We start from the raw sequence: 15,063 nt of genomic DNA on the forward strand, positions 1-15,063 counted from the left end.
TCAAAGGCAAGGCTTCATTTCTTTACAGTCAAGGCAGTATGTGACAGCTGAGTATGGATATTTAATGCTTAAGGGTTGCATATACTTGTCATGGCTTGTAGGTCTCAGCACACAAAGTTTTTGTAAAGCTGGTTAATCATCTGGCTTTTGAACATATGGCAACGTTGTTCAGGTGTTTGTCAATAGGCAATCTTTATAGACATACATCACTGCTGTAGTCCATATGTTGGATCTTGGCAGACATTTCTGGGTCTTTGCCAAGAGGCAACGATCCTTGAAGTTGAACAGGGCAACACTAGCCTATAGACTCAGACTTCTAGTTGCATAGTTTATTCAGTCTTCTGCATCTCAAGTTAGTTTTACTACTATCTCCACGCATTTTATGTATAGTTTTTGTCCTGCTCCAAATGGTATGGCCAATTCTTCTCTCTGTGGAAATTCTCACATATATGCCTAACTGTAATAATGCAGCACAGCATGTCTAGAGAAACTAGCATTAGGTTTTATTTTCATTTGCTCAAAAGGAACTCGGTAGAATTTCCCTGTCTGCTTCATGTCTGACTTTCTGTTCTCTCACTAGGTCAGTTAAAATCCAATAATACTCAGCTTATGGACGAAGCTGTGGTGGCTTTACGGAATCTTGCTCGGCAGTGCAGTGACCCTCCTGCGGTTGAGTCTCTGACTAGACACCTGTTTGCTATTTTAAGCGGTGAGTTACATCAGAAATCACTACACAATGTTAGGCTTTGGGAAAATGACCTTGGGTGCCATTTATGGGGGGAAAATGAATAAGTACTTGAACAGCTGTTGTTTCACAGTAATGGTAAAGGAACTTAAATATTAAGATGCATGGGTCTATGCTTGTTGGGGTATTTACGCAGTGCAGACCTACGTATAAAGCAACAGGGTGTTATACAGACATGTCATAATATATGGATGTATAATATATAATTATTTTTTTCTTTAAGGACTCAGTCTTGCTACCTAGCTTACTAAGTGACCAGGTGGCCAAAGGTTACCTAGATTACTGCCTGCCTAGAGGGTGAATACAGATTACCAGTCTGTTGACCATACTTGCACATAGAATTACGCGGTGGATGGGATGCTGCACTGTATTGGCATTGGAGTCTGACCCTGGTGACTGCACTCTCATCTGGTGCTGGCCATTATAGTCCTGCATCTAAAGTAGACTTTTTGCAACAACGTAATACGTAATTAGAAAATGTTGGTCTCTCCAGTTCCACAATATGTCTGTTGTTTTACAGTGTCTATGATTAGTACTGAGGCGTTACATCTCCTATTTTTACTGTGATCTCAAAACTTGGCCTCTTCCATGTTTTTGTAATATTACCTTGCAGCTGTATTGGAAGTCCTTTCTTAATTACCCAGCTCTCCATGTTATAAGGGTTGCTTTCAGTCCTTCCTGGGTTTTTTCACCTACTGCAGGTAACCACCCCAGTGCCACACGAAGTGACCTGTTGGTGCTGCCTTGGACCTTGCGCCGTATTCACCTTAAGTCCAGAAGATTAGCCCCATAAGTCTCTGTTTAGTGCCCGATTGCAGTACATGTTTTTCCCCCATTGGATAACATTACCGCACCCAAAAATTGCACTGTCAACTTTTGAAAACTGTGAAAATTCATAACTCGAAAAGTACTTACCTGATTCTGATGAGCTTGGTATCTACATTTATGTAAACGTGCGTGTTATTTTTATAAGTTGGTGTTGGATTTCTTTGAGTATGCGTCGCATTTACTGCCTTTTGTGTGTGTAATAAATGCTTATCACTATCCTCTGATGCGCCTAACTACTCGCCCACACTACCACAGAAGAGAGCATTTAGGTTATCATTTACCTGGACTCTTTACACAGTGTACCTCTTTTGGTCCTCTATGTAAACAGCCAGCTTCCTACAAGAACACTACAAATAATTCTGCTAACTTTTTCTTTTGATGCACATGATCATAATTGCAGTAATCATTTCAAGATTAGACCACTCTAACATACTTTACTAGAGGCTATCCAAGATAGACCTAACTGCCCGCCCACACTACCACAAAAGAGAGCATTTGGGGTGTAATTTGTGCCTCTTTAATTCCTTTGAGGTATCCCAGGACTCTCTGCACAGTGTACCTCATTTTGGTGCACTATATAGAGAGCCAGCTTCCTACACTTAATAAATCTGTACTGTTGCCAGTACAACATTTAATATGACATGCATCCGGAGGGCACCTTAGAGCCACCCCCTGAAAAGCCTGCCACTATCTAGTATCCAGCCTGACTGGCATCGACCAGCCTCCCACCACAGATGAGTTTCTGATCCCCTACAGGTGAGAGCCCACACTCTCTTAGGTCAAAAACAATTCCTGCTCGGAATGAAGGTGTTCACACCTCTTCAAAACCCCTGCCACCTTTTGATATGTGAGCCTGGCTTCCACCAGACCTCGGAGATGCCACCCTCTGCCTTGAGGCCCATTTGGCTCCAGGACAGGCTGGAAGTTAGCTATGGAAGTAGTCGTGTTGCCTCTGCAGGCTAGTCACACCCCTAAGGTGGGCTACCTGATGTGCTTCACAAAAGAAAGTTTCCACCAGCTTGTTTTTGGTGGAATTAGGAACTCTGGGGCAGGGTAATGCCTTCTCCCCACAGGAAGTGATCATATAGGGGGTGTAGTGACCCCAAAGGTAAGTAGCCTATTGGCTTCTACCCTTCACTCCCCTTAACACCCCTAAAATCATTATTAAGGTGGTCCTCTAACACCAGGAACCCTGATTCGACTGACTAAAGAAGGAGGACAAAGCAGAGCTGAGGAACGAGAGAACTATGAACTAGCTGTGGACTTGGAGCCTAACCCTGCCTGCACCTTTCCTGGCAGTTGCAAAGACCAGACTCGTCCTGCAGCTGTGCATCCTCCCAAAACCTTGGAGGGCTGCCAGCACTTTGCCAACCAGCTAGAAGCTCCCTTGAAGTGGAGGAGCAACTTGCCTGCAGGCACCGTCTGGTTCACTGATCTGCTGACCACCGAGTTCACAGACGCAGCAGCAGCCCAGGAGGAGGACATCAAGTGTCCAAGAGGTCAACCTCGTCAATCCATCCAGTCTTTGAGACGCTTATCCACCCTGGAGACTCCCTGAACCAATTCCCAGTGTACCAGAGCCTGTTGCAAGCACCAAGGCTGGTTTGTGTTCAGTCTGAACACCACCGCCGCCAAAACGTACCTGCACATCGAGGTACTTAGTCAGTGGCTAGCTCCATGTCAGAAGTTGTCTTGCTGTGTTTTTTTCCCCTCTTCTGTAGGTACCCTGAAAACTGTGAAATCCTCAAACTCGCCGACTTGCCGGACAAAACACCTATGCACCTGAGCCCCCCAGCCTGAGTCCATTTAAACAGATGGTGTCTCTGTGGTCCTGAGACCCTCAAGAGCTGAGCCTCCCTTTGGGTTCTGCTACACTGGTCTCCCAGTCCCCACTTGCAGCCTTATTTTGCAGGTTCTGGTCCCCATTGACTTCAACGTGTAGTGGTAGAGGCTACCACTACGAAAAGCACTTCTGCACCTGGCCACACAGGGCAGGTAAACTTGAACTGTTGGTGTTTTCTTAGACTTTAGCCAATCCATCCATCTTAGACCTTTGGAAATCAACCCATCCATTGAAAGAGAGGTTTCCGTCTCACTTGTTTTGCCACCTTTCCATGGATCTACATACTGGGGCTGGAGGTAGCGGTAAGCAATAGTTTCCCATGGTAGGAATGTCATTTTGAGTCTGTGCAAACATACTAACGCACAAGTTCCTACTTGTGTAACGATATATCTGTAAGAGACATTAGTTAGTGATAGATTCCTTACCTTAGAATATCCCCAGGCATCAGACTGGATCCGGAAAGTTTTTAGTCAGCAATACCCTTGCTTGTCGGAAGATGGCGTCGTCAGGCTACCTTCCGACACGCAGGGGTACTGCTGACAAAAAAAAATCCGGATCCAGTCTGGCGCCTGGGGATATTCTAAGGTAAGGGATCTATAACTAACGTGTCTCTTTCAGATTTGCATGTTTTATGGGTTTTCATTAGCTTTTCTCCAATATTTTCCCATATAGAGAAAGGTTGGAAATTAACTCCTGACAAGGGCAGAGGTAAAACTTCTGCCAGGGTTGGGGAAAACACTGTCTGATGGGGAAATTAACTTGTTTCCACACAGTAGATTTTCGCATGAGCAAATCTAGACAGGATTATTTGCCACTGCTAAAATGCACTTCACAAATATTTTCTAGGAGTACAATTCCCTGACCTACTTCTCTAAATTCTTGTGAATTCAGTAAGGATGTAAATCAGCTCTACCTCAGTAATATACTGTGGGTGCACTTTTGTCACTTTCTTTAAAAATGGGGTCCTTATTTAGGTCTGTTTTTTTTATTTTTTATTATTTGTATCCTTTTTTTATCTACCAACTGGCTTGACTGCGAGTAACCACTTTCTGATCTTTCACAAGGAGCATATTGGCACTCAAAGTAGTTTTGTTAAGTGACAGGACCTACTGTGGCAATGTTTATTTTTTGTGACCAAAACTATTTTTGCTTTTGCCAATGTTTGTTATAGTGATGTGGGCCCGGCAGCTCCCACAACAACAACATTTTACAAAACCCACGTCAAAAGAAGGCACTCATTGACATAATCTAAAGGCTGACCACCAAAGTCATACCTATTGGTTTTGCCATTGCTTGTTTATTTTCATGTGCCTTATAATTTTGTTGCGGTTACACTGATTCCACATTACGAATATTTTTGGGTAATACTAGCCTGTATCAACACATTTTGCTAATCAATCTTTCAAAGAAATGGTACCTAAAATTTCACAGTAGTTTACCAAAAAGTTTTTTTCCTAGTTGCCTTTTTTTTTTTAATGACTGTTTATCTTGAAAGCAAAGATTCATCAATCTTGCTTTCAAGCTTTCACATATATTTGCATCTAATCAAAGAGCATTCTGAAAGCATTATACGTAGCTTCATATTATTAAACTTTGCGAACGTGGGTACACATTTTTGTACAGGATCCACGGTCAGTAGCGCAGTCTGAAATTACAACATTTCCTTAGAGTGCTCACCCTAATAATAAAGTATTTATATTAACGAACCTTAAATGCATGTTTGAACAGCGTTAATATATGGACACAACTATTCTCTTAACTGCAGACAATGCCCGTCACTGATCCATAATGTAGGAGTGTAATCTGGCAGCCAAAGGGTTTGTGCTTACTTGTCCCAAGGACAAAATAAACACGGAAACTTCTTGTCTTGGGCATTGGGCTATAGGAATTCCAAACCTGTGCTGTCAGAGCGGATGGTTAGTGGCCATATCAAACACTGCCAGCAAGTCCAGTGGGATTAGAATGCTACAGCCGCCAACCAGCATGGTATAGGTCAAAGTCATCTTCTCCATAAGTTTGTTGCTACTGACTAGCAGTTTGATTTAAAAAAAGTAGAAGATAGAATTGCCAAGATCTCCTGGTCTAGAGAAGGCTTTTTCCTAGAAGAGCAGTGGCCACCATGAATGCGAGGATAAGAGGGCTATTCATTGTTTAATGAGCACTTGATAGTTCTGCGTAGGTGACTTGCAATTTCTGTTGGTGAATTATTAGGTAGCCTGACTGTTAGCTAACTTAAAACCAGGAGCTTTTTCAAATGACATTGAATAAAAGCTATGAAGATCTGGTAACCCTTTACCTGTAGAGGTAGCTATTGGATTGATGGGTGACAACCTCATCCAAGCCAGAGGCTCTATTTGTCTGTCTTATTATCAAGAAACTTTGCAAGTCTTTCACAGAGAGCCAGTTGCGGTTAAGGTATTGTTTATATTGCCATTCTAGTGGTCAATTCAGAAATCACTTTGAAAGGGGACGCTGAACGCTGTAATTGCACTTTCATTTGCACGAAACCCTACCTCACCAGATGACACTTCCGTGAGGGGAACGGATTCCAGCATCAGGGTCTCTCGCTCCAGCCGTGCGGGAAACGGCACCGGGCACTGAAGGGACTACATCCCCCAGAGTCCCCAGCGAGGCGCCATCCATTTGCATCATCTAGGAGCGCCGGAGGTCTTTAAAACCAACAGGGACCTCACGCAGCGCGGGACGCTGAACGCTGTAATCGCACTTTCATTTGCACGAAACCCTACCTCACCAGATGACACTTCCGTGAGGGGAACGGATTCCAGCATCAGGGTCTCTCGCTCCAGCCGTGCGGGAAACGGCACCGGGCACTGAAGGGACTACATCCCCCAGAGTCCCCAGCGAGGCGCCATCCATTTGCATCATCTAGGAGCGCCGGAGGTCTTTAAAACCAACAGGGACCTCACGCAGCGCGGGACGCTGAACGCTGTAATTGCACTTTCATTTGCACGAAACCCTACCTCACCAGATGACACTTCCGTGAGGGGAACGGATTCCAGCATCAGGGTCTCTCGCTCCAGCCGTGCGGGAAACGGCACCGGGCACTGAAGGGACTACATCCCCCAGAGTCCCCAGCGAGGCGCGATCCATTTGCATCATCTAGGAGCGCCGGAGGTCTTTAAAACCAACAGGGACCTCACGCAGCGCGGGACGCGCGCGGGCAGCGCCCGGGCCAAGCCCGGGCCAAGGGCGGGCCCGTCCTTGCCCGTCACTGCCTGGACCTGACTGGACTGGGCCATCCCTCTGACACTTCTAAGTGCTCACCGCCAGGAAGGTAGATTTGCACTGTATTTCGTCATTTGTGATATGAGTAGTAGTTTGTATTGCATACGTATGATTTGAGGTTGCTGATCCCTTAGGCTGATAACGTGAAAAGCTGTATTGAGACGTAACATTTGGACTATCATCACAACATATTACCAACACTGCCCTGGGACTGTATCCTGTCATAGGGGTGTACACAGTGCCTGATGGCAGGCAGGGGGAAGCGTTTGGGAGGGGGCGGGTCTGTGTCTGGCACTATGGATCATTTCATCACGAGAGCGGTCTCGGTTTTAGAACAGGAACTAGCTATTACCGAGCGCCGGTTATCTGCCGAGCTAAGTCAAGCTAGACGTTCCTCTTTAGGCTTACTTGCCCTAGCAAAATCCCCTAAGAACCCTGTATTGCAGGGTGCGGAAGCTATTGGGCAACAGATGGATAAAGCAGTTAGCTCCATTACAATAGTCGATCAGAATGATACAAATGACACAAATGATCCCCCGAGAGAGGCTCCCCTTACAGTCACTAGTGCTCTGATTCACACCCAATCTGCCTCTAGTCACCCACAGACAAGAGCCCAAAAGAAGGGTAGTAACAGTGTAGCATGTAAGAGGAAGAGAGTAGGGCTATCACAGGGCGGGAGATCAGCAAAGCATACTAATATCACGACTGGCCCACCAGCGAAGTCTGGTTTGGTTCAGTCTGTCGATATTACTATTGGTGATGAAACTGACAATGGACATCAGGATCAGCCCCAACATAATGACCTGATCCCCCTGATCGAACAAATAGTCCGTTCCCTGCTATCACCACTTTTGGATAGGGTAAAGGTGGTTTCTGACAAAGTAGATCGTCTTGAGCAAACTATTTTAGATAATTTTTGCTCATAAAAAAATGTTATTAAATTAGCCACCAAGGACTGTGTTAATCCCATTAAGGTGACCCATACCCTTCCTGCCCTGCCACTTTCTTCCCCCAATACTGTTATACCCCCTATAGTCGACTATGGGACAGTTCCACCCAGAACCTCGATAGCAGACAACACTAGCACCCAGGGTAGTACCCAGGATAGGGACCGCCCAAAGGACCTACCTGGAACCAAAGTGGATAGCAGGTCTTCATACAAAGGTTCAAACTTAGTCTATGGAGATAGGATAACCAAACCCTCCAAATCTTCGAATGTCTGCATTCATTTACCTCCTGAATCTATTCCCTATGTTGCTGTCTTATCCGGCGTCCCGGAATTAAAGAGCGACACAGAGGAATCTTATCAACAACTCAAAAATAAAGTCATCTTCTGGCTCAATCAAAAGAGACCTATCCCGAACTTTATGGACGGGAAAATTCTCTTTGCCAGAAGAGTTAGTTGGGTTGGTCCCAGACCAAAAAATGTCCAAGGGGATTGTATCATTAATTTTAGGGATACCCGAGTTGTGCGCATCATCTGTGACCATCCACTTAGCTGGGACAGGTCAGAAATAAGGGTCCATGACTTAAGGCACTTCTATAATCCTCACGTTAACACCCCCGAAAGCTTTGTTCAATCCCAGGATAGGACCGGACCCAACCCAAATTTTGTAATGCCTCCCACTCAGAGTATCGATAACACATACCACCTGGAAGCATCAGCCTGACCGGGCCTAGAGGGGCCTTTCCTTAATCTGTCACCCTCTGTTGATAACCCACCAACAAGATCTGAGGGAAAGGGTGTAGATGTCTGTGTGTCGCACGATTTGTCCGACAGAAAAAACACCTGTAAAATTTTAAGTTGGAATGTTGCCGGCACCAGACTTAAAAGCCAGGATGATTTATGGATTGGTTATGTTGTGTCCCACGATATTATCGCCCTGCAGGAAACTTGGGACACATCAAACAATCTTTTTTTGGACGGGTTTGTTCACTTCTATATTCCAGCAACACCTAGCTTGGCGGGGAGGGCTAAGGGGGGCCTTGCCTTGCTCGTTTCACTGAACCTGAAAGGATCCGCCAAACAGGTTGATTCTGGCTCCCAACATTGTTTAGTAGTAGAATTAGTGGTGGCAAAATCTCCTTCTCTACTCTTGATAAATTTTTATAATTCTAAAGACAGTGTCAGTCCAAATTACCATCTAGAATCTGTGGGGGAGGTTCTGGATAAATATAGAGCTCTACACAATAATTTCGAGGTAATTTTAATGGGCGATCTTAATATCCATCCGTGCAGTCTAGGTTGCATTTTGGATGACGAGGAGGGTTCTTCCAACGCTTCACACACACACTTTGAACACACTAAATCAGGTGAGGCTTTGGAGAGTCTACTGGCCACCTCAGATCTCTCTGAACCTGGTCACTGCACGGTGGGGCAGAGACCGTTTACCTTTAAAGGCCCGGATTCAGGGTCAGTCATCGATTACATTTTTGTTTCCTCTTTGCTTCTTGTTTTGATTTTAAACTACAGGGTGGAGGACTCCGCATTCAGTGATCACAATCCAGTGATAGTAGAGGCTGCTTCGGATGGGTTATTGGCATTTAAAGAGCCTAGTATCTTGGGACCTAGTGCCCTGATAGTAAAAGACCAGGGCAGGAGGGTAAAATGGGCTCAGGTGTCCCCGATCTCTTTTTGTCAAGATGTACTGGCTAAAGTTAAACCGGAGATGGACATATGCCTAGACCATGCCAACTCCAATTCTAGCATTGTTGAGGCTTTTGCCATCATTTGTCAACACATAAATGCGGCCCTCCTGACCAAACCCAAGGCAGGATGTGCCATAGGGAAAAAATGGTTCAACACCAATTGTATTAAGGCCCATTCTGCTCTTTTGAAGGCAATAAAAGGTAAACCAAGAAACAGACCTCTAATTACCTCTTTGCGGAAACAGTACAAATTGGCCATCAAAGCACGTAAAAATGAGATCCAGGAAGAAGCCTGGAACAATTTGCTGTTACCGGACACCTTGCGGGATAGTTCCAAATTTTGGGGATTGATAAATCACCCCTTTTTTTCCGATAGTGGGAATCAGACCTTAGAATGTAGCATACCTGATGAACAGTGGCTAACCCACTTCGGAAAAATTTATAGTGCTGCCTCGCATGGGAATTCAGAGGAGTTGTCAGCCTTAAATCAGGTTGGTCCTGTTTCTGCCTTCAGGGTGGAGGAGGTGGAAAAAGCCATCCAAGAGACATCAAAGAGTAAGGCACCAGGCCCTGACGGCGTCCCGGCTGACCTATATAGGTCCGCACCTAAACTATGGGCCAAATTATTAACTAATGTTTTTAATGTTGCAAGATACAAGTATATCCCTGAGTCCTGGGCGACATCCACTATTATACCAATTTTTAAAAAAGGCCAGAGGGATGATCCGGCATGTTATAGGCCGATCTCCCTAATTGACTCTGCTGTCAAAATTTTAGGCAGAGTCATCTTGGGCAGACTGAATACTTGGTTGGCAGGTAACAATATATTATGTGACGCCCAATATGGTTTTAGGGCTAACAGGAGCACGCAGGATCAATGCTTGAATCTCCACTTACTTATTTGCAAATACACCATCGCAAAGGAGGGGTCGTTGTACATGGCCTTTATGGACCTCTCCTCAGCCTTCGACCTAGTCAATAGGTCGAAACTGTGGAGTATTCTTTTGGACAATGGAGTCGATCCCCCACTGGTTGGTTTTTTGGCAGATCTCCATTGTGATTTATCAGCCTAGGTGAGAGTCACCCAGGAGGGAAGGTGTACCAGCCGCTTCAAGTCAGAGCGAGGTGTAAGGCAGGGATGCATTTTGGCACCCCTCCTTTTCACGCTTTACATCAATGCACTGGACCCCGCCCTGGCAAATGCTGCGGTGGATGTACCACGGGTAGGAGACACCAAGATCCCAGTTCTCCTTTACGCGGACGACGCCGTTCTTTTGGCGCGTACAGGAGTGGCCCTTGACAGATTATTGGCCTCTTTCGGAGACTTTATGACATCGTTAGACCTGAAAGTTAATACCCAAAAATCACAGGTCATGATCACGGGCCAGGCTAGTAGGAAAAAGAAATCTAAATCCTTCTATTGTCTAAGCCACGAGGTCAAAAGGGTCCCAATTTTCACCTATTTAGGGGTCATTTTTGACGAGAAGGGATCGTGGGGTCCTCAACACAACCTTAAAGGCAACGCAATGGCAAGATCTGTGGCAGCTATACTTGGCTTTGCCAAACGGCTGGGTAGTCGCCCCCTGGAGGCCATCTTGAAAGTCTATAAAGCTAAAACTCTGGCATTGGCCACCTATGGCTCCGCCATATGGGGCTATTCCAGAAATGACACCATCCAGAGGGTGGAAAACAAGTTTTTAAGATCCTTGTTGTCTGTTCCTCAGTCCACACCTATTTTTACATTACATTCAGAACTGGGCTTGGGGTATGTTGTCGATCTAATTAAAATGGCACCTGTCATATGTTGGCTTAAAACCTGGCTTAATCAAGATATTCCTTTAACACATTTAATTCTAAAGGATTGTCTAGCCTTGGAAAGAGCCCACACAATTCCATGGCTAGTATATGTTAAAAAGATGCTGAGTTCAGTGGGACGTTCAGTGCTCTTCAATTCCCCCGAAGGCATCAACAAGCAGGACATTAAGGGGATTAAGACCGCATTAATGACAAGATTAACGGTCGAGAGGGAGGACACTGAATTAATTAAGCCGGTAGTGAGAAGGAACTATGGGCTAATTACTGTTCCGGGCCTTGAACCCTACCTGGCTTTTGTCACAAGCCCACTTCACAGGTCTCTCTTGATTAAATTTCGTTTAAACTTGATACCGTATGTGCTAGGTTTTTATCCCACGTGGGCAACCCCGGATAATGCGCCCCCATGTGATTGCGATAATTTTTCTAGCCAAGATACATTACATTTCATCATGTTTTGTGAACATTTTGTACATATCAGGAGAAAATACCTGTTACCCTTACTTAAAGAGGCTGGCCATGTTCAGGTTCGGCCAGCGCTCTTGTCCCTACAACTCCTGCCTAATATCACCACTGCCTTTCACGTAGCAAACTTTCTAGTCGCTGCTGTGCGCATTAGTAAGAAGCGTGCCAGAGAGTGGCACACTATTAACACAACGGTTGTGGCTGTGATGGGCGGTGGTCATTAATTAATTATGGACTATTTCATCCCTGTTAGTCTTTTAGATAGAAACTGTATTCTTAAACTCTATTTATTCATTTTAACTTAAGAACTGAATCGATGTAATGGGTTCTCTTCGTATTTTAAAATTTTTAAAATTTTGATTATGTTCCTTATATACCAGATTTGTAATTGATGTATCTTTGCTCTGTATTTCCGTACTGTGATTTTATGTGTGTTTTGTCTCTTTTTATGATCTTTTATTGATCGAATAAAAGTATTTGACTGACTGACTGACTGACTGACTGACTGACACTTTGAAAGTATACTTTGAGATATGAGATATTAGTTTGATTAACATATACAATTGTGTTCATTTAGTGCCTAAAAGAAAGTTATATGCCTTCCTTAGTCAGTTCTCCACATTCCTGTTCATCAGACCTCCGGATTCAGCTAAGGAGTATTCCATCAATTGACAATTTGAATGTGGAGTAGGACCCAAATGTTCTTTTTCTCTCTCAAAATGAACCTTTACATGCAAAGTCTTATACCTTGATTTGTTGCCACTGCTATTCTTTATTTTCCTTCATATCATCAATTTTATATCATCTTTTCACTTAATTTTCTAATAGTCCTATTCTTACTTTAAAATCCTCGTGTCGTACTACTTGTCCACCTTTGCTTCAGTTTATTTGTCCTTTTCTTCCCCATTCTACTGTGTGGGTCACTAGACACGAGTGCCTTTTCTTTTTCAGCATTGTAATAATCCAAATCTCTTTCAGGTTCAGAGGGAAAGTTGACAGCCGTTGCACAGAAGATGAGCGTTCTTTCAGGTGAGAGGCTGCTACTGCTTTTAAAGCAAAACAGATGCTATGGTGATCTTGATGGAGCACAGCTTATTGCAGGATCTTTCCTTTGTAGTAAAACACTTTATTATTGTACATTGGCAGCTGATCTTGGCCACTTTCTTGCATTGCACTGAATTGTTCTAAGGCTGCACTGAAACCTATTTTGTGTACCTGCACACTTGCGCCGTGATGCCTTCGGGTAGCTGTTCGCGCTTTACAAATACTGAATGTACATTTTACACCCCAATTTGCTGGGTATTTGCAATTTCTAGTGCCTTCCTTCTGCACTCTGCTGACGTTTGAATTCCATGTTAAGATCTCCAGATTAGCTCCTTCACTGCTGATTGCACAGAAGATCACACCTCCCCACCAATACCTGGCTTTTTACTCCAGCATTTACTACTTAAGATGTTGCAGTTTGATGGCGTCGCAGTTTGATGACACCGCACGTGACTGGTATTTTCATGCAAGGTGATGGACTGATCTTGTAGAGTAGATAATTATGCAGTTGCTGAAAAGTAGAGCAGATCTTTAACAGCCCTCCCAGGATTTTTCACAACATCCTCTTTTTAATTTCCTGTATAGGTGTAGTAGTCAAATTCTGTAAGTCGCATCATGTCCTCAAGGAAAAGCTAATTTATTCACCTTATATTTGTAAAGTAAATTGGAAAAAAAGATGTACGATTATAGAAAACTGTTTGTCTCAAACTATGTTGAATGATTTTATAATGAAAGATTACTGCTCACAAGCATAGCAAAAAGATTTATTGGATTAGTTTTAAGACCATTCTAATCTGTCCTTTAATTTGTAAACCCTATACAGTTAAAAGGGGTCCAGAGTGCTAATTGCATCTTTGTATGTAAGCATATCCATTTTATTGACTTTTAGTCTGTGTAAAACCAAGTGTAGAAAATGACCATCTTTTGCATAATGTTCCTCTCAGATTTTGGCCCTATCTGCTTTGTTGTCTTTAGAATTCTGTGGATTTGCCCTTGTTAACCAGTAGTAAAAAGCCTGTTCTCCCTGTTTCAACATGGCTAAATTGGCCTATTCCTGAGTGACACATTTAACTTACCTGTAAGTGCCTAATATTTGTTGTAGAAAGTGCTCACAGGAAGTACAAGTAAATGCTGCTTGTGGTTCCACTACAGTTGCAGTGCAGACATGGCTAAACGCATATCCTCTGTAGCCTTATGCTGCAGTGTAAAAGCTGCAGTGCAACCTTTGAAAATAACTCTTTTTAGTAGGTAAAAAAACTCAATTTTAAATATTATATTAGTAACTCACCCATATGTAAGCATTATAGCCCACAAGATGAGGGGCATGGTATTTAAAAGTGGGATAGGTAGAACATTATTATTGCCATATACCTACAGTGACAAGGTACAAAAAGCTATTTTAAATGTGACAGACTTAGCTGCCCTATGTAGAAAACTAGGCTGCAGATTTAAATACTAATACTGGTATCTATGAAAAGGGACCAGCTAGAAAAATAATTACACAGCTATTTTTTTTATATTTCAGCGTTGAAGTTAGATTTTGAGGAAAGGTAACTTTTAGAGAATTCGCTTTTCCCTGCCTGAAACTCTTGGAGGCTAATTTGCTTTATTCCATGTATAAGAACCTGAAGCAACATAACATTTTAATTCACGATCTTGTGTTAATAAAAGATATCAGAAAAAGGGCTAAAAAAAGCATATAGAGTGTATCACAAACATATTTTTTATTATTTAGCATTCAATTCTCATTATTAAATAAACTAAAAATATTAATAAGAGATACTAATAAGATAATATAGTCTTCATAAAATCAGAGAAATTGGCCACACACACATACACTATGTTTGCATCTACATTTTTATTAACCATTTATAGAGCGCCCGGCTCCTCAGTGTTTCCCGGCGTGGAGCATAGGCAGAGATGCAGCTGAAGTCAGGCAGGAACTGGATTAACCAGGTGTTAGAGTCATATGAGCTGTAGATCATATGCTTTATCATAGATCGCCATCTTATGTTGGGCCCGGTTGTTTGCACTTTGTTTTTCTTTGAAGAAGTCTTTCCAGTCACGAGGTAGGTGACTCCTCCTTTCGGTGATAGTGCGCATGGGCATCGACTCCATCCCCAGATTGTTTTTTTCCGCCATCGGTTTCGATATGTATTGCTGCGCTCAGGTTCGGTATCGTTCTCGAACCCCTTTGTCGCGCAATCCTCTACGATATTGTCTTTTGATTGTGGTTTCCCATTCGACGCGTATCGTTTAAACTGAGAAAACCTTCGATCGGGAACTTCTAAGCAGGCTGTCGGGCCTATCCGTCCCGACCACGCCAGCAGTCGATGGAACAGACTCCATTTAAGCTATTCCCCGGGTGTCTGCGACCTCTGCTTATCCCCAGAATACAACAAACAGGACTGTGAAGTGTGCTGATCGCGCC

At 43.6% G+C, this 15,063-nt stretch overlaps 1 protein-coding gene across 2 annotated transcripts in view; it reads left to right on the top strand.

Annotated features, from left to right (window-relative positions):
- The window catches only part of GCN1 (GCN1 activator of EIF2AK4), a 693,936-nt gene that overhangs the window by 142,588 nt on the left and 536,285 nt on the right, over nt 1-15,063 (top strand). For both annotated transcript variants that reach the window (XM_085633485.1, XM_085633484.1), the window contains exons 11-12: nt 581-709; nt 12,567-12,617. In XM_085633485.1, the coding sequence (XP_085489611.1) occupies nt 581-709; nt 12,567-12,617 (180 nt within the window). The remainder of the gene's footprint in view (nt 1-580; nt 710-12,566; nt 12,618-15,063) is intronic.

Source organism: Triturus cristatus, chromosome 11 (assembly GCF_964204655.1).
Source record: "Triturus cristatus chromosome 11, aTriCri1.1, whole genome shotgun sequence".
NCBI lineage: Eukaryota > Metazoa > Chordata > Amphibia > Caudata > Salamandridae > Triturus > Triturus cristatus.